The sequence below is a fragment of the Microcebus murinus genome, chromosome 10 (genome assembly GCF_040939455.1).
Source record: "Microcebus murinus isolate Inina chromosome 10, M.murinus_Inina_mat1.0, whole genome shotgun sequence".
Lineage (NCBI taxonomy): Eukaryota > Metazoa > Chordata > Mammalia > Primates > Cheirogaleidae > Microcebus > Microcebus murinus.
Genome location: NC_134113.1, coordinates 13900330 through 13926314, shown reverse-complemented (window position 1 = coordinate 13926314; position 25985 = coordinate 13900330). Strand labels below are relative to the sequence as shown.

At 50.9% G+C, this 25985-nt stretch overlaps 1 protein-coding gene across 5 annotated transcripts in view; it reads right to left on the bottom strand.

Annotated features, from left to right (window-relative positions):
• LARGE1 (LARGE xylosyl- and glucuronyltransferase 1) overlaps positions 1-25985 on the bottom strand; it is a 509251-nt gene that overhangs the window by 20247 nt on the left and 463019 nt on the right. For all 5 annotated transcript variants that reach the window (XM_012752220.3, XM_012752215.3, XM_012752217.3 and 2 more), the window contains 2 exons: positions 15784-15947; positions 5617-5895 (listed from right to left, as the gene is read on the bottom strand). In XM_012752220.3, the coding sequence (XP_012607674.1) occupies positions 5617-5895; positions 15784-15947 (443 nt within the window). The remainder of the gene's footprint in view (positions 1-5616; positions 5896-15783; positions 15948-25985) is intronic.

Sequence of the window (25985 nt, the reverse complement as noted above, 5' to 3'; positions counted from 1 at the left end):
ACACCCCTTTATACTGACTAGCTTCAGGAGTGCCCCACGTGAGCATGGCTTTCAGCCAGCACAAGGGGAAATTATCCAGATGACACCTGAGGGTTAAGCAGGCTCCGTCAGGGTGCGAGCCTGTGGGCAGAGATGAAGGAAGGAAGGAGCAGGGCGCAGCCGCGCCGCGTATCTGCACGGCTTGCGCTGGAGGAAAAGACCTCGGCACAGCCCCGTCCTCCTCCTCCCTTCCGCTCCCGCTCGTGGAGGCCAGGTAGCAGGGTTTGCTCGCATTCCATTCCAGTTGCCTAGGAAATGAGTTCCTGGCAGATTGGCTTGCAGGAGGTGTGTGGGTACAACAGCAAGGACTTGCAAGCGAGGAGAGACAGGCTGCTCGTGGGGAGTGTCACCGTAAAATGCACACATGAGGCAGGGGCCCTGGCAAGATGGGGTGGCTTCTTAGTTGGTGGCATTAACATATCCAGAGGGAGAAGCCAGTAGTCAGAGAGGGGCAGGTAAGAAAGAGAAGTGAAGAATGAGCTTTTGGGGGCAAATTAAAAAAAAATAAATAAACAGTCACAATAGCTACAGCATATCGAGCACCTGCCTACGAGCCAGGCTCTGTGCGAGGGACTCCATATTTGTCATCTCATGTGATTCTCAGCATCCCTGTTTTATTACCCCATTGTCCCAGTGTCTACTGTTAGTAATCACGGCTAAACCTTGCAGAGCTTTTACCACACCCTGGCAACGAGTTAAATGCTGGCTGTGGATTAGGGGAGGCCCGGCAGGCAGGAGGGCAGCTCCGGGGCAGTCAGATCCCACCTGGATGGACATCCACCTGCTTGTACTCTTGAGCAGGTGACATTTCTGTGCCACAGTTTTCTCCACCGGGAGTTGGGGATGGCATTAGTACCTGTGCTGTGTGATCTTGTAAGGATTAAATGTTTCGTCTCATGCAAAGATTAAGACAGCTCTCTGGTGCACAGGATGTGCTCGGCAAATGCGAGTCACAGTGCTGACCGCGGCCGTCGTGATGAAGATGGGGATGAGTCTGGCCCACCAGGCACCTGGATCAGTAAACAGGTTAAGCGCAGAATGTCTGTGGCTAAGCCCAAGATAAGCCAGTTGTCCATTTGGTAATTCTGTGCCTTAGGGCATGCTACCTAGCCTGAATATCCTCGTCTGTAAAACGAATTACGGTGAGGTTAAATGATAGAATACATGTGAAAGGGCTTGCAACAGTGGTTGGCACATTGGAAGTGCTCAGTAAATGTTAAGTGGTATAGAGATAGCAGAGTTAAAATGATGAGTGGATCCAAGGAAATGCCACTTGGTAATGTCCCCCGGCAGGCAGTCAGCCTCACTTGGTGCCACCTCAACCTGGCCTTGCTCAAATGTCTGCTCGTATTCAACAAGTATTTACAGAGCAGCAATTATGTGCCAGGGAAAAGGTGATGGGGAGGTGGTCAGATGTCACCCTGGAGGGAACAGAATAAAACAGAAATTTGGCATTCCTATTTCCTGTCAGAATACAGTCTCCACCCAGCGTGGCACGTTTGTGCCCTAGAAAGCAAAAGCAGTGAGGACAGCAGAGGCGCTTTAAGCTCTAGGCATCAACCTAAGATGAGGATTCTGCAGGGTTGGTGAAAGAGGCAGAAAGCGGCCCCCGTCCCATGGATGTGGACGGTCTCAGCATCAAGCTGCCCGGGCAGCCCATCCCTGGTCCCTCTGCCATTCCGGAACTTTAGGGACAGGTATTGCCAGGTGCTTTCCAAATACTATTGCAGTTCATCTTCCCAGGACCTCGTGAGGGAAGAAACACTATGATCCCTCTTTCACAGATACAGCAAGTTAGAGAGGTTCAGTGCCTTCTCCAAAGCCAAGTAAATACTGAGTAAGGAGTACCCAGCATTGAAATGCAGGTCTGAATGACCCAGGGACAGCATTGTCACCTATAATGCAGCACACATACTGGCACATAGAAGATGCTCACTAAATTTTTTTTAAAAAATAAATGAATGTGAATAGTTTCTCATTTTCAGTAAGAGAAACAATTGAGGTGGTCACATGAAGTTCCCCAGGCTATATATAGGGTGGGAGGCAGTTTGCAACGGCAGGGTTTGAGTGGGGTTGTGGCCTGGCACGGAAGTCCAATGCTGGTGCTGTGAACAGGCCAACGGCAGCACAGTAACTCCTGTTCCGCACCTATCTTACCACCGCAAGAGGCTACTACTAGCCCCTTTACTAATTGAGGAAATGGAGGATTGGGGAGACCATGTCTGCAGCCCCAAGTCACATCCTTGATAATTGCTGCAGGACCTGGATTCAGAGGCAGCCCTGGACGACTTCTGCCATGCCCCGCTGACTTTCACTTGACATTTCTGAAATCAAGAGTGAAAGCTGAACATCTACAAGCTCCTTCTTTAGAAGAAATAGGTGAAGGGGTGGGAAAGAGATTTTAGTGAATCTCTGCCGCTATGCCCATGCATACAACCAATTCCATTATTTTCCAATTGATCTGTTTGTTGTTGCTATAATATTAGCTGGTTGCTAAGCAACAGCTCAGCTGAGTATAATGCTGAACTTTTTTTGGTAACCAAGTGGAACCCCCAAAAAGGGTGATATAAGGGTTTGGGGGTGCAATCAGAGAGCAGCCAGTCGTCCTGCTCTGGTATCTTAGGGTTTGAGAGTGATCTGGCCCCTTCCACAAAGTGAGCAGGCTCTTGTGTAGGGAGGGACACCTTTCTCTCCTGACACTCATATTTAACCTCTCTGGGGCCTCAGTCTGGTCACTTGTAACAACACTTGCCTCATACAGAAGCATGAAGAACAGAGGCAGTGTGGACAAAGCAGCGGGCAGGGTCTCCGGCATGCGGTAAGAGCTCAATAACTTGGAACTGTCATTGTTGTAACATATCTGACATTAACATCTCAGCAGGGCTTGGGTACAGCATTTTGTTGGAGATCAGGGCTGAGGAAGTCGTTCTCTGGGAGGGTCTGCTGGCCTTGGTGGCGTCCTCAGCTACCGTGGCAAACAGCACCCTTAGCCTTATATCTTTAACCAGCAAGGTGACACCGCTCAGGAGGTCGATCCCCGATACCTTCCGGATCAGAAACAAATCCATCCCACTCAGAGAGAACATTTCCTGTAAGCCAAGCGCCAGTCAATACGATTATCTTCACATGAAAAGGACGGTGCATGCTTACTTGGGGCTTTGAGAGAATCACATTTCTTATTGGTTCTCAGAATTCCAGTGCGGAGGAATCACCTAGGCCACAGGTTATACCCTGCTGGGTGGGGCGGGGACGAGGGGGGGCAAAGCAACCGGGAGGTATGTTTGGTCCGGCTCAACAGCATTCAGAACAGTTTTTGAGAATCAGTTGCCGGCATTTTTTTAAAAAAATCTTATTTAAAAATCCAGATTCTCAGCTCCTCTTGAAAAATATGTATACCCAGCAACTGTAGTCCTGCCTCACCCCAGAGCAACGATCCCACAACTGAGCAGAAAGGTGCCCACTGTGGTCTCCCTATTGAATTGTACTCAGCATTTCCAAGCAAGGTCTGTGAAGAAAGTAATGAAGTTTTAAAAGCTATTTACAATATTTCGAAGCTCCTGTCACACCTTCCTGTGACAAGGCGGCAAACGCCAGCTACAACCCAGTGACCGTGCATCGAGCAACTGTTAAGTAATGGGCAACGCCAGTACCTCGCTTTGAGGGAGGTCTTGATTAGCAGTGGGTGATGTCTTTGATCAATAAAACACTGGGCGACAACATAAAAGTCTGTTCACGTGTATGGTTTTTTAAAACGTGACGCTCATGAAGTCAAATAATAAAACAGTCCTTGGGCAGGGGGAGTAGAGACCCCAGACTCCTACGATGGGGCCAGTTCACTCTCAGCTGGGTGGAGTGAAGGCCCCGCAGGTGCTTCTGAGGAAGAGCCCCAGAGGGGTGGAGGATGGCCAGGGGTCCGGTCCTGAAGCCTCCCTTTTCCAGGTCAAGGGTGGCCCTCACTCCCTCATCTGTCTGTCGCTTTGGGAGGCTGTCATCCCCCTGTATGGGAAGCCAAAGCTTCAGAATCTACAGGAATCAGGGGCTGCAAGCCCCATGTGGCCACAGGGGGGCGCCATCACTCCACAGACTGGGATTCCAGGCCCCCAGTGGGAGCCGGAGCCGGAGCTGCAGGTGGAGCCCCATCTCTAGAGCCTGGCGGTCCGGAGTTGGGGCTCACACAGTGCTGGTCGCCACAGGACCTCCCAGCCTCCATGACTCAAGCTGACACTGCCTAGGGGTCCCTCACCCTACTGTTTTTAATGGGGAGACACCGGGAGGGGCCCCTCCTGCCGTAGGAGAGGAATTGATGCTACGACACCCAAGATGCCCCCGGAAGGATCAACTCAGAAGCTGGGCGGAGAAGTCGGGCTGCTTTCCCTGGCTCTAGAGAGCAGGGCACGGAGGGTGCTCATGCCACTCCTATGCTTTGGTGTCACTACAAAAGGTTTAAAGCTTTTTGGAAGCTCTTTTGAAAAGAAAGAGAGAGAGGGAAGAGAGAAATACACCGTAAGACAGAAAGACACCAAGGGACAGAGAAGGAGGCAGATGGGGGCGGGGGACGGGAGGGTAAGAGCACACGAAAGGACACTCGGAAACCCCAGAGCAGCCAGACAAGCGTGGAGCAGGGTGGGCTGCAGACCTGGAGTCTGACGGACACTGGTTCACACCCTGGTGCGAGCTCTCTGGATTTGAGCCTGTCATTTTGTGTCTCTGAGCCTCGCTCTTCCTGGCTGTAGAGTGAGGACAGCCACAGCTGCCTCCTGGGCCTGCTGTGTAGACCCACTGGGACAATACGTGCAAAACACCTCTCGTGGTGCCTGGATCCAGGCATGCACGCCCGCAGTAGAGATAATTCACGCCGACAATGACAATAAACAAAGGATTTTTTTAAAAATGTCGTTGGACCGTTCACATCTTGTGACTTTGTTTTCTCATGTGTATAATGGGACCTCTGGGCTCTAGGAATTCTGTAGTCCCTTTCCGTTCAGCTTATTATTCTTTAATAAACACACTCTTCGCACAGCCACTGGAGGCTATCAGGCGAGTGCGTTCTCCAGCCACTGGACACCTGCCCCTCCGTGTGGGGGAGAGTTGCAAAGGGACACTGGAGATGCACACATGCGGCCGGGGCAGTGATTAAGCCCGTGGCTCTGGGGGGAGACTGGCCACGTGTGACCAGCCTCTGCCTTAGTAGGTGTGCATCCTTGGGTCTCATTCCTGCAGTTGCCCACTGCCTGGCCTGCTGTTAGCACTTGGGTAAGTGTCAGGTGTCATCATCACTTAGATTTGTTTTGAGGAATAGGCAGCGATCTTTCTAGAATGGTTAGATGAAGGTTGATCAAAAATGAGAAGAGGGACAGTCTATTCTCACTGATGCTACAGAAAGAACATTAGACTGGGAGACAAAAAAAAGCTATTCCCTGGACCAGTCTCCACCACCACCATTTCATGATGCAAACTTGGGTTCCGGCTCTGTCGCTGGGTGGACGGGGGCAGGCCCCTTCCCCTCTCTGGGTCTTCTCTGCCATCTAGAAAGGCCAAGTGTTGGGCCAGACCATGGCCCCGTGCGCGGGTCCTTACCTGAGGTACTCATAGAGCCCGTACATGGGCAGGAAGTCGATGTCGGACAGGAACATGTAGGGAGTGCTGATGTGCTTCATGGCCACGTTGCGCAGCAGGTTCACGGGGTAGAACTGGCCCTCCTTGTACACGATGTGGTAGCCCACGTTGTGGCGGCTCATGAGCACCTCGGAGCCCTGTGCGTAGCGGAGGAACTGCTGGGCCTCCGCGTCCGACAGGTAGAGGGCCAGGCTGATGGGCCCCTCCCAGTGCTTGCAGATGGCCTCCAGCATCTGGAGCCTGCAAGAGACGGGGAGGGTGAGCCTGGGCACCTGGCCGTCCACGCCTCACCCATGGGGCCTCTATCAACAGTGAGTCAACCGGCTGCAAATCCAAAGCCCTGCTTTAAACAGGACTCTGTTCTTGCACCAATAAAACAGGCATAGAAACACTTACCTTGCAGGTTCTAGTCTTTCACTCCTTCCAAATGAACTATGTGATATCAAGTCACATCCCCCATAAGCCTCAGACTTCCGTTTCAAGGCAGGCAGTGGGGTGGAGGGGGTGATTATATCAAGTGATCTAGAGATCCCCCTTCCAGCCCAAGCTCCTATAATTCTGCTCTCTTGGCAAAGGTGTAAAACAGCTCTACTGATCTCCCAAGGCAGTGACAAACCACAGAGGTCTTAGACAACCTGGATCACTGAGTTACAAGGAGCTTTAAAACAAGCAGAAAAAACACAAGTCACGACAACTGCAGTTACGGATGCCTTTACTATGTGCCAAGTGCTTTCCAGAATTCTCCCAACAACCCTGAGCACTGTCTTTCTCCCTGTTCTCCTAAGGCAGGAAGGCGGGGGGGGCGTCAGATGTGTGGTCAGCTTGCATTCTTGGACTTAGAGACCAGGTACCTTGTCAGGTCTTGGAGTTGGTGAGAAAAGGCAACACTGGGTGCTTTGAAAGGGAATGCAAAAACATGAGAATGTGGAGAACATACGTGTACCTGGGGTGACGCTGTCTTCACTTTTCCCAGCCCTCGCTGCTCCAGGGCCCCCGCCAACCTCACATGGCCGCCTTAGAGATGCTGAGCCAGGGAGAGGCGTGAGAACAGAGCCCAGCAAAAAAACAAAAAGAGGTTTCCAGCAGAGAGAGTTCTGCAAAAATGTTTGAAGAGAAATCTATAAAGATATTTTCTTCAAAGGCATTCGAAGTGCCTGGTACATAAAATCTATGGCTAAGAAACAGCAAAAGCCTATTTCAATTTTCCTCTGTACCCAGCAAGAGGTGCATAGTCAGCGGTCTCCGGGTCAGAATGCCCACTTTATTTGGACAATTACCAGGAAATCAATTCAATGCATTTCCATGATTCTAAACGAAAGAAAATGGGCACACCTGTCTCATTTCGATGGCTTTCTCGATGACTTCCAGTTTCCTCTCAGTGACGCTGTGAATTGGTACTGCCCGGCTGTGCTTCCTCTTTCAACACGGAGGATGAAGATATTCACCAGGGCAAAGTGCCCTCTGTTTCTCATGGTAATCATGCTTGCTAACCAAATTGATCAGAGCCATTTTTTAAAGAGGTGCCACCTTCTCCATGATGCCTAATCTCACGGAATGTCGCATTCAGCCTCTGCTGTAGGGTGCCCTGCTCTCTCCCGGGCTCTGAGGTTCTCGGATTTGGAATCGTACCCCCTTGCACCTCAGTTGCATCTTCTGCAAAATGGGGGGAATGTGCACTTTAAGAGAGAGCCACCTGCACAAACCCTTTGGGAACTGGAGAATAAAGGGCAAGAATAATTTCTAGGGTGTAGGTATGAGAGCTGCTGGAGGAGGTGGGAGGTAAGAGGTATGTCTGGGCGCCAAGAGAGGATCACTTCTCGGGAGCCCCCCGTGGACTTAGTTTTGGACTCTGTGTCTGAGTTTTCCCAGCAGTGATCAACCCGGCCTGGTGCAGCCCTAGGCTCTGCTAAGAGTTCAGAGTGAGAACAGAGACAAGACACACTTAAGGTTCTCAGAGGAAGGGTGCTGTTGATGTGAAAAATCAGCTTTATGGGAAATGCTACCAGATATTGTTCCGTGGAAACTGCGTGAGTGATCGAGAACTAATGATGTCCCAAACCCACCACTGTGTCCACACCACCGGCCCAGTCTCTCCGATCTTTTCTCCCTTAGAACCAACTGTTCTGCCAGGAACTGAACAACAGTGCCAAACTGAGGTTTAAAATAATGACAATAATATAAAAAATGTGACAACAGCATAATAAATCTCTATGCCTTTACCTGCTGCTTGCAATGTGCCAGCCACGCATTTAATATTCATAGTAACTGTATGAAATTGAGCTGCTCATCATTTTATACACAAGGAAGCTCAAGGAGGTACAGCGACCTCTTTCAAGTCACGCAGCTACAAAGTGGAGCAAGTAGATTCTCACCCAGGTCTGCCTGACCCCAATGCCTGGGATCCAGAGCATCATTCAACATGGATTAGTGTTAGGTTGAGGACAATGTCCCCAGAGGTCCCCTCACTGCAGGTTCCTGGAATAAGGGAGTGCTCCTGCCTCGGTGTCAACGTTTCCCTGCTCCTTCCCCTCCTGACGTCCTCTTGACCCTTGACCCTGGTCATGGCTCCTCCCACACCTGCTCCCTAAGGGCTGTCCCTATGCAGCTCCTGGTGCAAAGCTCTGCGTCAGTCTTTCTTTGGTTTCTTAGGTGGAAGATGGAATCCTGGGATGGCAAGCACTGGGCTGATGGAGAATGTTTCAAGAAGTGAAGACTAATTCTAAAACCACAGAATCATTAGTTTGGGAAGATTCTTAGAGATTTTTTTTAGTCTGATGATGTCATTTTTTTTTTTTTAAATGATTTTTCTAGAGACAGGGTCGTATTCTGTCACCCAGGCTGGAGTGCAGCGATCATAGCTCACTGCAGCCTTAAACAGCTGGGCTCAAGCGATCCTCCTGCCTCAGCCTCCCGAGCAGCTGGGAATACAGGTGTACACCACCACTTCTGGATAATTGATTCCATCATTTTTACTAAGAAAGAGCTGAGCTTCACAGAAGGGGTGTGCCTTGCTCAAGGGCCCGGGATGAGTCATTGGAAGAACTGACATTAGAACCCAGAAGTCGTGACGACCTGTCCCAAGCTTGTTTTCACTTCTGCATAGAGCCCACCGTCGCTTCATGTTGGGGAGGGGTGAGCAAAGACTCAGGAATGGCCAGAGAGATGTCCGGCAGGTCCAGAAATAGGCAGGTGTTACTCTAGGCAGTCCCATTTAGACAGGAAGCCTTGCGCCGCAGTCTCTGTAGTTATAAAGGAGCAGGCAGGGAGATGGTCAAGGCAGAAACCTACAAGACCAGGGTTGGAAGGAATGCGAGGGTGTCCGTGGGCCTAAGCAGCCAGGCAGCGGGGCCACCCAGCCTCTGCTGGAAGGGGAACTCTCACCCTACAAGGTGCACTGCTGCGAAGTATATTATCGCGGCTTACACCTATGGGTTTTGGGGTCAGACAGACCTGGATTTGACCTGTGAGCTGTGTCAGTATACCTGCGCAGGTGAGGACAATTCCTTGAGCTCTGATTTCCACATAAGTACACTGGGGATAATATCTCTTTGGTGGACTACAAAATAGCTCTAAACCAGCCCTCGTCCTCTCTCCATACCCTCTGGTAATACCTTCCATGCTGATCTGGGCTGGCTACATTGACTTGCTTTTTTGTTCATTGACATCAGCAAACATGACACTTGCAGGTGTTAAAAGGGCTTGTGTGTGTGGGGCTTGCCCCTTGCTGCTCTTGGAACCTTGGATCACCACCATGCGCACAAGCCTAAGCCACCTTGCTACATAATGAACTACACGGCCCAGGTATCCCCATCGTCCCCGCTGACGGCCACACAACCCCAGAACAGCCACCTGGCTGGCGGCAGGCCCACAAATGAGCCCAGCCGAGCCCAGCCCAAACTGCCAACCTGCAGAATCGTGAGCTCATTTGCGGTGGTTGTTCTCAGCTGCCAGGACGCAGGGTAGCTTGTGAGGCAGCAAGAGATAACTGATATGATATCCAACTGGATTTGAGTATTAAATGAGATAATTACATAAAGTGTCTGGCACAAAGCTAGATAAACGGCAGGTACTCGGTGTATGATAGCTGTAATTTCCTCCTTAGGTTCTATTTCTGCCTTTCAAACACGCATTCATCCAACGAATATTTACTGAGGGCTTCCAAGGCGCCAGGGATGCTAGATGGGCAAGGGTCCTGCGCTGCTGGGGCTTGGATCCTAGCGGGGGGAGAAGATACCAACAAATTGAACTTAGATCAATTCAGATGTAAGGAAGGGCTGGGAGGCAGCAGACCAGGGACACAGAGTACCAGTGAGGGCTGGCCAGGGCGGGCCCTTCAGAAGAAGTGGACTTTGAGACCTGGTGCATGGTCTGAATGTTTGTGTCACCCCCAAATTCCGACGTTGAAATCCTAACCCCCAAGGCGATGATAATGGATGGTGATTAGGGCATGAGGGAGGAGCCTTCGTGAATGAGATTAGCGCCCTTAGTCAGCTAGCTCCTTCTACCACATGTGTACACAGTAACAAGGCGTCATTTATGGGCCAGGAAGCCAGCCCTCCCCAGACACCGAATCCGCCGGCACCCTGACCATGGACTTTCCAGCCTGCAGAACTGTGAGAAGTACATTTCTGTTGTTTATAAGCCGCCAGTTTACGGTATTTTGTTACAGCAAATAATGAGATGGATCCTGCTTTCTGAAAGTCTGGGGGAAAGCTTTCTGAGAAGAGGGAACAACCCTTGGGGTCAAAATGAGCTTGGCGCGTTCAAGCCAGAAGCAGCAGGACCAGTGTGCGTGGGGCACGGGAGAGAGAGTGAGGGGCGGAGGCAGATGAGGGCGTCAGGGAAGTAGGCAGGTGCCAGGTCGGATGGGCATGGAAGGCCACGGTGGGCAGTCAGGATGCCATTCCAAATGTAATGAGACGCCATCGGGGGTTTTAATGATGCGGCCTGACTCACATTCTGAAAAACATATAGTTGTTACATGCAGAAAGAAGTACCTCTTGCCCTCTGGAACGGCCCGTGCTTTCCAAACATAAGCATGCACAGCATCGCCTGGGGGGTTACTGCAACCCAGATTCCCGGCCCGCCCCTGGACATTCTGGCTCAGGAGGTCTGGGGCGGGGCCTGGGAACCTGCATTTCTGGCAAGCTCCCAGGTGATGCCGTAGGCCGGTCCTGGGAGCAGGCGTGTTGCATCGCTGCTCTAGCGAGCGGGGCCCTGGTAGCCCACTCTGTTCTCCCCTCCACTGGCAGAGAGCAGGCGCGTGAGCCACACGGCGCCACAACTGTAGTGAGTACTTCAACAGCTTCATGCAAGGGGCGCTGCAGAGCCAGGCTCTCCCTGGCCAGGTGTCAGAAGACGGGTGGTGCCAGGTGTCCCTCCCTCCCGGGCAGCTCCCTCTGTCCCTTCCACCGTTGCCAGGACAGGAGGGAAGGATCCGGCCAACTGAAGGGAGGCCGATGCCCCAGCGCAGCTGCAAGCAGCGACACGCATTCCTCCTGAACGCAATCCCAGAGGGAGCCGGGCGCGCACGCCTGAAGGCCGGCTCCCCTGATTTGTTGTGGCGTGCACGTAGGGACTACTTCTGACTCGAAAGGTTTACAAACACACCCGAAATGTTTCTTAAATTAAAAATCAATCCAACAGGCACCAGTCAGCGTGCCGCATCATAATTGGATGTGTAGATGGAGCGGAAGTGGCTGGAGGGATTTCTACCGCCTTCATCAGCTGCGGGGCCGCTTTATAATTTCTGACCGTGCCCTGCTAAGCGTCCCTCATCTGGGCTTGGGACTCCTTGGGGTCTCTGAGGTATTGTCGGGATGGCCACACTTGTCACAATGCATTAACCGGGTGCTCGTGCTCTGGAGGGAAGGCCCCCATGCCTGGTGTTCACGGCAGGTGTAAGGACCGGCTCTCTTTTCAGGGGGCCGGGAGGGGGGGTCCTGCTGGGCCATCTGGGGCCCAGGCCATGAGGACACTTCCCGCTGGCAGCAGAAAGAGGGGCTCGGGTTTGCCTGGATGCTCTCGTTGCTAACAAGTGTGTGCAGAAGGACGGGGTTGAGTTGTTAATAACTAAAACCATGTTCCTCTGCTTGTTGTTAATTCCAGAAAGCAAATTCTACAGTCAGCACAGAGGTAGGAAACATTAAGGAAAGGGAAACTAGTATTTGTTCACACCTATGACTTCCTGGGCACTTGACAGCTTCTTATTTTATTAATGCAGCACCCAGATGACAACCTACGAACTGGACAGACAGCCCTACTGCCCCTCCTGGGTAGGCAGAGCAAGGCTCGCGCGGGCGAAGTGACCTGCTTGGACTCACGCAGCCGGGGCGTGGCACACTGGACTTGGAACCCGGGGATCCCGTTTTCTCTTTCTCCTGCATCGCCTCACCTCTCCTACACACCTACCACGTGCAGAGGCCTTCGGAAGGATGGTCAAATCTGGCCAATGTTTACAGGACACCAAATACATGCCAAGGGCTGTTACAGAGAATCTCTTATTTGATCCTAACCAGACCCTGTGAGGCAAGTATTTTTTAACCCTGTTTCACAGAAGGAGAGACAAGAAACCCAAGGGTGCTGAGTGACGGGCCCAAGGTCACTGGCTGAGGATTGATGAAGCGGAGCCCAGGCTCTCTGTCCTCAGGTCCGGCGCATTTTTACCTGGCACGACACACACATGAAGATTTGGCCGACAGAGCTGGCATCACTTAGACACCCCTGACTGTGCGTCGGACCTAAGTACTGGGCTGAGTTCTTTCACTGGATCTTTACAACCTCAGGGATAATTGTGATAATGATGGGATTATCATTCCCAGGTTAGAGATGAGAAAACTGAAGCTTGGAGTGGTTAAGTGACTTGTTCCCAAGTCAAACTCAATAAGTGGCAGGACCACAAAGAACTCCAGGGGCCACGTCTCATTCACTGTTCAGCGGCTTTTTATTCTGATCAGAAAGTATGTCAGATTTCTCTGGTGCTACGGGCCACTGACCTTGATTTGGAGTATTCTGCTGGTGACCTGAACACATTATTAGGAAGCGTGAATGAGACAGAGGAGAGCCAGTGATGTTCAGTAGGAGACGGGCACCTGGGTTGATGCCGAACTCACTCACCTGCACAGATTATAGCACCTGAGCTTCAGGTGCCTCATGGGAGAGGGTGACGTGCACTCACGCTACCTACAGAACTGAAGACCCACCTAGACCATCATTTAGCATTAACATGGAGAATTCGATTTTATCACCATTTAAAAAGCCACAGAGGAGAAGGAAACACACGTGTGCCGGGAGGGGCTGGAGTGGCCAGATGACTTACTGATGGGGCCGCAGGGTGGGGCAGAGTTGGGGCACACAGGACACCTGATAGATGTGAGCCGGAAGGGCTGGCCACCTCCCCTGCTCCCTGGCCAAGTTCATGTGCTTTCCTCTTCCTGCCTCCTGCAGCCTCGGCTCTAGCCACATCCAATTCTGTGTGCCCCCCGCTGGGCCTGGTGTCCTGCCTGTCTACTGCACATGCTGCATGCTCGCCTTGGGGAGCCCCTTCTCTCCTCTATGCCTCCACTCATGGCCATCACAGCCTCCAACCTAACCCAGGTGACACCTTCCTTCGGACACATTCCTTGTCTCTTCCTTTCTCCACTCCTGGCTGGGAGGGGGCTCCTCCTCTGGGCTCTCAAGGCATGGGAGCATCTCCTGCATGGCGCCCAGACTCAGCACTCTCTGCTGTAAGACCTGCTTGCCTGTCTGCGGCAGGCAGGACTCTCAGAAGGTCCCCAAGATGCTGCCCCTTGGTGCACGCACCCTGTGTAATTCCCTCCCCTGGGGAGTGGCAGGACCTGGGAATAGGATTGGCTGTCACAGCCATGATGGTGCTACGTTACAGAAGGCTGTGTCACAGCACACCAGGGAGCGATTCTACCGCTGACCCTGAGCTGCCGTGCTGTGAGGGGGCCGCACAGCTAGGGACTGAGAGTGGCTTCCGGGAGCTGAGCAGGACCCAGCCAGCAAGGCAACGGGGACCTCTGTCCCAGAACTGGGTTCTGCTCAAACCTGCATGAGCTGGGCGGTGGATGCCGACTCATGGAGGACATTCCAGCACCAGCCAAGACCTTGCTTTCAGTGCTGAGACCTGAGCGAGGACCCCCTGACCTGCACCCAGCCTGCTGCCCCAGAGAAACCGTAAGGTCACAACGGTGTGCTTTGTCAAGCTGCTAAACGTGTGGTCATTTATTACCTGACAATAGAAAACGAATACACTGTCTGAGCTGTGAATAGACCACACACTCCTTGAACATAGGGGTAGGGTCTTTTTAGATAGATTCCCAGCCCTATCAGAGCCTGGCACGCAAAAGTGAAGAGGCTTGAGCAGTATCTGCTGAGTGATCACATGGATTTGGAGATGAGAAAACTGCAAAACTGCAGCCACGAGAAGGGAAAGGCCTTGCTGGAGCTCATGCAGCAGGCTGAGCACGGAGCTGGTGCTACAGCCGCGATGCTTTCCCTTCCCTGCTGCCCCACCGTGTCTTTACCTGTTACCTGCTATGATCTGCACGTTCTCTGTTTGTGCACGGAAGTCCTAGAGGCCTTCTTCCCCCAAGGTATTCTGGAGGCTGTGAACCCCCTAGAGACCGCTGGCCAGTGAGGCCACTTAACACATGTGCAGTGATTTGCTAACACACAGCAGGACTCACGGAGCAAGGAATCCACTTCCATGAGCCCCGCTCAACACAAATCATACCCAGATGGCCTGTGGATACCAGGTTCCGGTCACTTCCGGGCACTCCTGGACAACTTTATGTGAGCCTCTTTCATGTCCAGGTGCCTGTCCTTTCATATGTGCTCATACTTCAATCATTCATGACTAGAAACAACTGCCATTTATTGAACACCTATTATGTGCCAGGTACCGTTCTCAGCACTGCACAGACATTAGCTCATTTAATCCTTAGACCAATCCCATGGAATCTCATCCATAGATAAATAAGTACTTCTGAAGTGGCTCTAAAAATGGAATGAATCAATCAAACTTCTTTCCTAATTGTGGGAGCTGAGGGGGATGACATGAAGGGAGCTGGGGCAGGGGCAGCCTCCATGGGCTGTGTGTAAATTGAAGTGGCTATTTTGCAGACAAGGTGGGAGGGGACACCTAGAACGGCCAGGTACAGAAAAGCTGCACAGTCCTGGGTGAGCAACCTCCTGGCAGTCAGAGAGGTTTTTAAAAATATAAATTATATCATGTAACCATGTAAATTTCTTCAATAACTTCTTACTACCTTTAGGGTACGCACAAACATGATTAACATTCTATAATCTTATCTCATGACATTTTCCTCCCAATCCCCTGTTATGCTTCAGCCACAATGGTCTTACATCCAGCTTTTGAATGTGAAGGCCCCTTTCCTACCACAGGGCCTTTGCACTCGCTATTTTATCCATCTGGAAAACTCTCCTCTCAGCAACTCATATGCTTGATTCCTTTAGGTCTCTACAGAAATGTCCCTTCTTCAGAGACACTTCCTCTGACCACATTAGCTAAGGAAGTAGTCTTTGGGATTATCTATCCCAGTTCCTTCAAAGCACTTACTGCAATTATAATCATTTTATTTGTTTACTGTTGTTTATACCACTAGCCCCATGTTCTCAGCCCCGGCTGCACATTGCAAGCTTAAAACAAAACAACGTAAAAAAAAAAAAAAAAACAAAAACAAAACAACGTGAAGGGCTCCAGCCCACATTCTTAGATAATTGGTCTGCAATGGAGCCTGGACACGAATGTGCTGTAAAATTCTCCAGGTGATTCAATCTGTCCCTAGCCAAGGCTGGGAAGTAGTGCATTAGACTGTAAGGGACACCAGGGTGGGACTCCAGTCAATACTGCCCAGAAATGCTTGATGAATGCTCGTTGCATCAATAAACTGGAGCAATTGTGGCTCCAGTCTATACACTCCCCCTTTTCCTTGAGGTAGTCCGAATAGGGCTCTACCTCCTAAGAATCAATCCTTCCCTCTATCCTCAAACAACAGCGGCAAGACAAGAGCCCTCGGTTTTCAGTGCTGGGGAGGGGATGAATGTTCTGGGCCTGTGGGCCAGCTCTTTCTTGCTGGTGGGCAGGGCTGCCTGCGGTACCTGTCCATGGAGAGCTGGGCGACCAGGGTGACGTCCGTGCTGTCTGCGGCAGGCTCGTACTCGTAGTGCAGGAAGTACAGGTGCGTGCGGTGGACGGTGAAGCGCTCTCGCCGGAACTCGTAGCACAGGTCGTCCTCATCCAGCTCCGACAGCTGCTTCTGGAGCTGCAAGGCAAGGAAGGGCGCTTGGGAACACAGAGGAAAGGTCCGAGGGGCCCACAATCCTACCCGCTGGGCCCTGCCATCCCCTGGGTTTATCACCCCTGGGGACGCTGCAGATGGGTTAGACGCAGACGGAGAGGACCGCCGCTTTCTTCCCCCCTGCAACTGAATCTAATTTCAGAAAGGTGACGATGAAAAGCAGATGCCTTCACCATCCGAGAAACGAGCCCCCTCTCTTAGCTAAGCTGCTCACTGACAAATGTATATCCAATCATAAACTCCCTAGAAGCAAACAAGAAACGTTTTCCTAGATGACTTAGCGCCACCGTTTCAAATAATGTGGGGACTCGCCCAAGGAGAGCAGCTGCCACTGAAAAGGACCTCGATGCGACCTGATGATTTTCTTTCTCTATAGCTACCAACTTCAGTCTTTGCACCGGCTACTGGAAAGAAAACACAGCAAACACATAAACATTTGGAAGACACCTTTCCCCTTCATTTCACCTAAGATTAGGGCCTCTGCACCCACGTTTTTTTCTCTTCTCATTTTTCTAACTCTGTCTTTGTTAATCTGCTTGTAGAAGTCCTTTAACTAGCTCCACTCCTCTTCTTCCTTCCCCAACTAGTGGAAAGAGCGGCTGACCTGCTACTAGGGAGCTAAGGAGCTAGTGTTTTGGACACACAGATACCATCTCATGCAAATCCCGACAGCCCCACCAGGCGGGTGGGGTGGTGTGGTGGCACCTGTTCAGCAGACGAAGAACTGAAATTAAAACCTAAAACAACTTGACGAAAAGCTGATCTACAAGTGATAGAAATTGGATCGGGGATGGGCTGGGGCAGCGAGTGGCCTGGGAAGAGCCAAGAGAGCTTTGGGGGTGGTGGGGACACTCTTCATCATGACCAGGGTGACGGTGACGTGGGGGTGCACACTTGTGAAGATCTGACAAACTGCAAGCTTAGAACAGGAGGACTTAGTGTAGGGAATTCATTTTCAGTAAAATCAACTTTCAAAAAATAATTTGCTACGGGTTGCACAGCTGGTTGCAATATTTTTCCTGTTATATCAGCCTTGGTACACGATACCATGTAGTTGAACATAGGTTATGGTCACCAACCTAACTGAATATAATACAGCATTTTTCCAAGAAGATATACATTTTAAAACCCCCCAAACCAACACAGAAGTCATCAACAAGAAAACATCTTGTTAAGACTGTTAAGACCACCGCCTTGACAGGTCATGCTACGACACTGTTTCTCAAGTTCAGTGCTATGGCAGATGATTGCATCCATTGCTCTGATCCTTATCTGCCCCCCCCCCCCCATATCCTTACCCCTTGCAGTGGTGCTTACTAAAGAGGCAGAGTCCATTTTTCTGTCCCTTCCAATCAGGACAGGACTTGTGATGTGCTTTTGCTAACAGAATGCAGAGGAATGATGTCCCAGTCCTGAGCTCAGACCTCGAGGGAAGTGTTTCTTGCACCTCTCCCATTGCCAGGGGAGAATGCCCAGGCCAGCGGGCTGGAGGATGAGAGGTACCTGGGCAGAGCAGCGTCTTCCGCAACTGCCAAGTCACGCGAGCAAGCCCCGCCACGATCAGTAGAGCGGCCTCGACAAACACCACTTCTTGTAGGCCGCTGAGGTCTGACGGGTTTCCAGCAATACGTACCGATAGAGTGCTGTTGGCACTCTTTCATTATGGGGACCTGCCCCACGTATCACGCACAGGCTCCTAAACCTCTGCCCTCTAAATGTTTGTAGCATTCTCAGCCCTGTGCAACTCCAACTGCACCCACATACTTCCAAATGCTGCTTGGGGAATCAGATGAGATCCAACCATGTCTGAGACAGTCTCGGCTAACTATTTAAAGGATGCAACCAAGGATTTTTTTCATCTTTTCAAGTCAATTTCATGTCCTATGCCAACCGTTTAAACTAATATAAGACCAGGAAGCTGGAATTCTCATTCCAACTAATAGCCTATGAGCCCATAGACCCCTTCCGACCTGCAGGATTAAACCGGATTTCCTTGTTGGCAACCACGGACTGCTCTCTGACCATCACCCCCACATACTCTGTACTCTTAGCAATGCTCTTCTCTCTGCTCCCCAAACCTGCCTTTCCCTTACACCTTTAGACTTTGTTCTGTGACTTACTCGTCCCTCTCTGCAATGCCCTCCCTCCCCTCCCCCAACTCTTCTCCATCTAAAAAACCTTCTATTTACGTTTCAAGAGCCAGCCTAGATGGTGCCTTCTCTAGGAGACCTCTTCCAGCGCTGCCAAGTAGAAACGGCCCATTTCTTCTCTGTGCTCTAAGAGTGCCTGATTCATAACTCCGTTAAAGCACTTGTCAACTTGAACCGAAATTATTTAAGGGCAACTTCCCTGGAGAGACTGTGACTCTTTGCCGTTGCCCCCAGCAGTGTCTGGTGCATCACGGGTGCTCAGTGTTCATGTGCTACATGGGTGAAAAATATCTGCTGCGTATAAAAAGAGTGTCATCACTGTGAATTTAAGGCCTGTCCTTCAAATTTTTCTTTTGTGTATTTTTTTTTCCCCAGACACAAGGTCTCACTCTGTCACCCAGGCTGAGAGTACAGTGGCACAATCATAGTTCACTGCAGCCTTGAACTCCTTGGCTTGTGTCTTCTAATTATATGCACAGAAGGTGATCAATAAGCCCATTTTAAGCTCACTATTTGCTCCAGTATTTGCAGTTCACGGGGCTGTGATGGCTGCAAAGGTTTTAGAGAACAAACAAGCAAGTGCCGGGCTCTGCGCACCGTACTGGGTACACGTGATTTCCTTTCCGAGAGCCCCCCGGGGAGGCATTTGGAGCCTCGTCTGACTGTTTAGAAGGCAGTTTCAAAATCTAGAGTCCATTCAGGGAGGTCAACCTGGGTCTGTGCCCCTCCACTGCCATGCTGCTCTGCGGGAAAGATGCTTGCTCGGCCTCAGGTGAAGACGCAGGTGCAGCACGGCGGCCAAGGTCACTGGTTCCATCCCATACCTGCCTGGGAGATCTCAGGTGAGGTCAATGTCCTCAACTGTAAAATGGGGATGGCAGCATTACATCCCCCGGGGGACTGTTGGAGGATTCCAAGAGATGCTGCATGTGGGCAGGACAGTACACCTGGGCCACCGAAGACACCCAGGAGGACACGTTCTCCCCTCAAGCCTCACCTGGAGGAGACTTGGGGCCTGGTGGGCACGGAGGCAGGGGCCGGACGAGCCAGGGCGTCCCTTCTGATTCATAGATGCCAGAGGGTCCCCAGGATCTTCCCCTGGAGGAAATCACACGTGCCCAGAAACCATGACGCTGCCTCCCGGGAGGAAACGCCACCAGCTGCTGTCCTGCCCCCTCCTCACCCAGACTGCAGAAGACCACACACATCACCCCCCACTGGAGAAGAGACATCTGCAAAATCTCTCCAAGAGAAAGGCTGGCTTTTTTTCTTTTCTTGGTTTGGTTTTGTGTTTTCAATGTGTTAACAAGAATGCATGGCTTCCAGTTCAACAAAGAGGAGAGTGGGAATGTGTGGTCGTGTGTGTGTGTGGCCGTGTGCGTGTGTGGCCGTGTGCGTGAGCACAGGCAGGCATGTGTGTTTGGAGAAAGGGTCTTTCTTTGCTGAGGCCTCAACCAAGTAGTTGGTCCTCACCGTGTAAGAAAGAACATTAATGACCAGAAGGTAAGAAATGCACGTGTGCATGGGGGTTCCTCCTCACCTTTCTGTACACACACAGATACATGTCCTTGAGCTGGGGGGAGGGACATTCCAAGGTAAATGGCTGCAGGAGCCATGTTCTACAGAGGAGCTGTACGGCAGGAGCTGCTTTCCATTCATCTCCGAAACCGCTGAACCTAGGACACCCAGAGCATCCTGTATGCTCAACAAGTCCCTGCTGGCTGTGCTCAGCCACTGTATTTTAGGAGAGGGGGCAGTGGCCAATGGGAGTGCTCCCAGAACTACCAAAGGACAACCTGCCCTAGTAGGGAGGGTCGGCCAGCAGTACTGAGGAATGAGCAGCCTCCAGCTCTGAACTTCATGGCAGCAGTCATGGGATCCAGTGGCCTCTACATCCTATGCTCACCAATGGCCATCACAGGGCTGCTTAAAGGTCGGTCTAAGGAATATTGTTTATTGTTGTCTGCCAACCGCAGTGGGAGTTATAGAAAGCACCTGTCCATAGGCAGGACTCTGAGCCCACCAGATGCCACCCTTGAACTCTAATGTTACATTTCTCATCAACACGGTGGTTTGCACCTTTATTTAGCTAATGTGAACCGGGCACCTAGGATGTGACTGGTGCGGGGCTAAATGTTTTCAGGAGCATTGTGGCATTAACCTAGTCCTTCAGCACACACCTCTGTTTTACAAAGGAGGAAACTGAGGCTCAGGTTTCAGTGGTATGCTTCAACTGGCAAGAAGAGTCTGCGAAGGATGAGAATCTAGTCTTAGGACCTCAAACCAGGGACACTTCACCACACAATTACTTCTTCCTAGCAGATGGATGTGAGGATCAAATGAGATGGTAGAAGGCACAATGTTCCATGAACAAAACAGGCCATAAAAATATATATGCAGCATGGTCACAATAAAGCAAAAAGATAGGCAAAAAAACCCCACTGGAAAATAGGGTGATGGGAACACGTTACAATGTTAACAAAGATTTTCTCGGAGTGGTGGATTCACAGATGAATTTTACTGGTTTCTTTATGCTTTTCCATAGTTAACTAATTCCCTGCAATTTTCTCCCATGAGCTAGTGCATGTACGAGTGCTTTGCAAACTGTAAAGCGCTACACAAAAGCAATGTGATTATGATTACATCGTGTACCTTCTCAAATTTTAATATAGGCCTGCTTATTGCTGACTGCCTGGCTGATGTTATCTCAGCGGAAGACTCTAGCTGCGTCAAATCTGTCTCCTTGTCACCCAGGGTCTGGGTGATTTCTCTGGGGAGACAGGGAGCAGAAGGGAGCGCTGGCGTCCACGGGCTCTCGACGCTACTGCACCCCGTGCTCCGGCTTCCGCCACGGGGAGCAGGGGGTCCTCACAAGCAAGTCACAGAAACAAAAGGCAGATTTCCCCTGAGATAACCACATTTGCTAAATTGCTGCTTGGGGCAGCCAGTTGAGGCCCACGGAGATTTGGACTCAAGGGAAAATGGCCCTTTAAAAGCAGTTTGCATTTATTTTTTCCCATCCTGAAAGACAGTGGCCTAGACTGACCTCTGAGTTGCCGGAAATGATGATCCATCATGCCTGAGGATTCACAGGGGGTGGAAGGGTATTCCCAGGCCCTGGTCTGAAGGACTTCTGTTCACAGTTCGGTAAAACTACAGAGTGAGATTATGGGCATAACTGGAAACGGAGACCGGATCTCTCTGACACTCATTTTCTATGTGACCTTGGGCAAGTCATGCCTCTGGATATTAAGAACAAGTCTGGACTTCATAAAAGAACTCCCAAGGATCATGCACTCACTGAGCCAAGTAACAAAAAAATGTGGGGAGAGCTCTGCAGGCTCCTCCTCATTTAATACTCACACTAAGGCTATGGGTTAAGGACCACTGTCAGCCCTGTTTTGCAGATGAAGATATTCATCGGCTGAAAGGGTAAGTCACTGCTCAAGGTGACACAATGAGAGAACAGAGCAGCTGAGATTCAAACCCAAGTAGATTTCCTGAGTTCTTGCATGTAACCAAGTCAGCACTATGCCTAGTTAACCAGCCTCTGGGCTTCGTTCTAGTTCTGAGGCTGGCTGGTTCTGGGACTACAGAGACTCCATGCAGGCACTTCCCATGACGGCAGAGGCAACCTGTGCTCACCAACATCCACGTTCTCCTCTCTTCCCGGGCACAGAGCTGGGTTGTATTTCCAACCTCCCTGCAGTGAAGGGTAACCCTCTATGGTCAGTAAAATGTGGACAGGCTCGTGCTAGTAGAGGCACCACTTAGAAGTCTCACTCGGGCACAAGTCTCATTTACTTTCTTTTCTGGACAGAAAGCTAGAGCAATAGAATCCAGTAAGAGTCCAGAGCTCCTAAAGGCAGGGCACGAGATGAAAGGGGTCTGGGTCCCTGACCCTGGAGAAAAGCCATCCACCAATCAGAGCAATCATTTGGGTTTTACGCGAGTAATAAACTTCCAGATCGTGGAGCCACATTAAGGCTGCCTGTGCTACCTGAACGAACAGGCACACTTGAACTTTTCCAGCTAGTAAGTGATGAGGACACAGCACAGGGGACCAAATGAGGAGTCTCAGAGGCCGCCTATTTCTTTCTTCTTGTGACACCCCCTTTTTCTGATGTCTTGGAGCAATGCCTGGAAAGCCAGGTGGGTAGATGAACACTCAAGCATGTTGCCTTATATGATGCTTTCAACTTACTTTCTCTTTATAGTATCCACTCTTTCCTTTTTTCCTCCCCAATATCTGTATGAAACAGGCAGGGCTGCCCTCGTGGCCTTCAGTTGACAGATGAAGAAATTAGGGCACCAGGGATTTGCTCAGGGAAGCTGGGGCTCTAACTCTCATCTCCTGAAACCTAATCCAGGGCTCTTCCCTGTGGCTTCCACGAAGCAGTTAAGTTTTATTAAACCACACGGACAGGTAGAGAAAGATCACTAGCTCACTGGTCGCCTGCTGTGTGCATTAATCAACAAGTTCCAGGAACCCAGAGCATTTTCTACTAAGGAAACCAAACCGGGAGCCACTTTCTTTTTTTGCAGGGGGTGAGTGCAGAGGCGGCATTCAGGTCTGTTCAGTGAGGGTTCAGAGAGTGTCTGCCAACCCTGACCTGGACCTGGAGGAGATAAAGAAATAAAAGGCCTGGTCTCCTCCCTCCCGGGTACCAGTATGAATTTACACATCACACACAACTGATGGGCTCTTATTTTATGCCAAGTCCTGTGCTAGGAATGGGGAATGAGCCTCGGTTTCTGCAATTAAATTGTTGCTATATGATCTGGAAGGAGAGCATAGTCCGTAATCACAGTGCCATATGCCACATGGTTCTAAGCTCCCAGCTTGTCTTACCGTTTTTAGGTCTCTTAAGTCTATCAGGTGGGAATAATTATGACTCCCATTTAATAGATGAGAAAACTGAGGCTCAGGGAGTTTAAGTAGATGGCCTAAAATTTCACAGCTGGTGGCCCTACGATTTCACATGAGGCTGCCTTATTACTACTGCACAAGAATGGGAGGTCACAAATCGGAGATGCAGCCCAAAGGTGAGAAAAGGGAGGCAGGTGTAAAGCCCCAGGAGGGCAGAGCCCCTGGCATGTGTGGAGAGATGACAGCCGGAGCCCAGAGAGCAGAACGGGGCTCCGTGCGAGCTGGAGCTGGACAGCACCAAAGCGGCCAGGCCACAAGGGCACACCCCTGGCCCAGACTTCTACCCCCTGAGCCTCTGGACCCTGTGGCTTCCCTTCCTTCCCTCCCCCCGCCTCCCAGCAAACAGGGTGGTCCTAAAGTCCCTGGAGCTTGACACGCCCACGCAGGGGCGCTGGGGACCGGCCTCGGACAGCCCGTCTCAGGCTCTGGGCGCCGTCCACCCTGGGCTCTGCCGCCCGCCGCGTGATTAAAGAGTTGGTGGCATGCAGCTCACATGTGACAGCAGTAAAGCATTCTGGGTTTTCTCTGGGGGTTTCTGGAGGCACAGCTGTTTCCACCGAGCCATCTGTTCCCTGGCATTGCCGTGCAGGGTGATGGCATAAAGTGTTTATAGAATCTGTTTATATGTGTCTTATTTTTAACTTCTAATTGAGCCACGGTGATGCTGTTGTCTTTTCCTCTTAGTGCGCTCAGTACCAGGGAACACGGCCCTGCAGGCAGCCCGTCACCTCCGTGGCATGAGGGACTTGAACATGGAAGTGTCTTCACTTTGGAGGCGAGGCAGCGATCTCAGCGTGGTTGGAAGGGAGGGTGCCTAAGACAAGCTTTTCGGACCATACTCTTAGCAGTAACTGCCGAAGTTGTAAGGCACTCTGAATACCTTAACCTCTTCATCTCTCCTAAAATAGCCCGGGCTGGGTGTATTTACTGACCATTTTACAGGTGTGAAAACTGAGGCTGATGGAAGGCTAGAGTTATGCCCAAAGTTATAGATCTAGTCTAGGGCCACATTTTCTGATTCCAAGTACAGGAATCTTTCTAGTGCACCACAAAAACCTTCAAGAAAAGGACTTGTTACAGTTCTTTTGTTCAACAAAATGTATTCAGTACATCCTAGGTGCTAGGCAGCCTTTAACAGGCATCAAGATATAGTGATGAATAAAACAGATAAAAATCCCTGCAGTCATAGAGCTTACATTCTAGTGGAAAGAGACATAATCAACAAAATAAATAAGTCATGAATATAGTGGTGACAAGTGCTATGCAGCAAAATAAAAAAAGGAGCCCTGGGAGACAGGGAGGGCTGGGGTAGGGGGAAGGTATTGCAATTTTGGATGGGGGAGTGATTTAAATAGTTGTAGAAAGGCCACTCAACTATGAATCAGGGTTTGATGCCAGTTCTAGCAATGCCATCAACTTGTGCTGTGACTTCAACTCTCTGAGCCTCCCTTTCCTCCTCTCTAAAGTGGAGATAATAATAACCAGCTTGAAGGGCTAGTGAAAGAGTAAGGCAATTATAGAAGTGAAACAACTAGGAGAATCACTGACTACCTTGTGATTGTTTATTAAGTTACTTCTACATACATAGCTACATCCACTTGGGAATCGCGCCCTGGTCTGGTCGCTCTTGAGAGTTAGGTAGACCTGGTTTGTATTCTTGGACCCTGCACTTAGGAGCTGTGTGACTTTGAGCAAGTGGCTCATCTCTTTGTAGCCTGGGTTTCCGTATCTGTGAACTATGACTCCTGAGGCCTCCCTCCCTTTGTGGTGAAGACTGAAGTTGCCCCCCCCCTTTTTTTTCCCTGCTGAGAATCTCCAATTCCCAAAGGCTAGAAGAGCCTAGAAAGCAGAGACAGGTCTAGGAACAGCACAAAGAGCTGCGCTCATGCAGAGAGACCGGAGTGATCGATACCTGGCACGGGGATGCTCAGCTGGCTCTGGTCCCTGGGCTGGGAGACACTGACCACCTGGATTGCTGGTGTCCTGGGGAGGACACCCGGGCTGGGAGACATTGACCACCTGGATTGCTGGTGTCCTGGGGAGGACACCCGGGCTGGGAGACACTGACCACCTGGATTGCTGGTGTCCTGGGGAGGACACCGGGCTGGGAGACACTGACCACCTGGATTGCTGGTGTCCTGGGGAGGACACCTGGGCTGGGAGTCACTGACCACCTAGATTGCTGGTGTCCTGGGGAGGACACCTGGGCTGGGAGACACTGACCACCTGGATTGCTGGTGTCCTGGGGAGGACACCTGGGCTGGGAGACACTGACCACCTGGATTGCTGGTGTCCTGGGGAGGACACCTGGGCTGGGAGACACTGACCACCTAGATTGCTGGTGTCCTGGGGAGGACACCTGGGCTGGGAGACACTGACCACCTGGATTGCTGGTGTCCTAGGGAGGACACCTGGGCTGGGCCCAGGGGGATGGAAGGTGGTCATCAGTCAGTGACGTCTGTCATGGGCACAGTGTAAGGAAGCTCTAAATCCGCAGACACTGACTGCTGACTTACCTTCCATACAAACTAAAAACCTCAACTGATGTCCAGTCCTTCCATCTGTACTTTTTGGATATTTGCTATGTTTCATCACATTTAGCTTTAATATACCAACAGATCATTCTTTATTCACTGGTCTTTCTCAATTAAATACTTTTGTGGGTTTTTTGTTTGTTTTGTTTTTTGGCTGCCTTTGGAAGGAGGAACTCGAGGTGAGCCCAGACAGGGTCATTCATAAGCTGAGAAGCTGAAAGTGACAGCGGTCAAAAAGGAATCTGCGGAATAAGCCGTGAACAGTCTGAGGCCCTTTCCTGCCAGGACGAACCGCATCTTCCCTCCCCTGGCCAACCTCGTCCCCTCCAGCCCGCTTCATGCAACCTCCACCAAAAACTGTAAACTGAGTTTAATGGTACACTCGGTT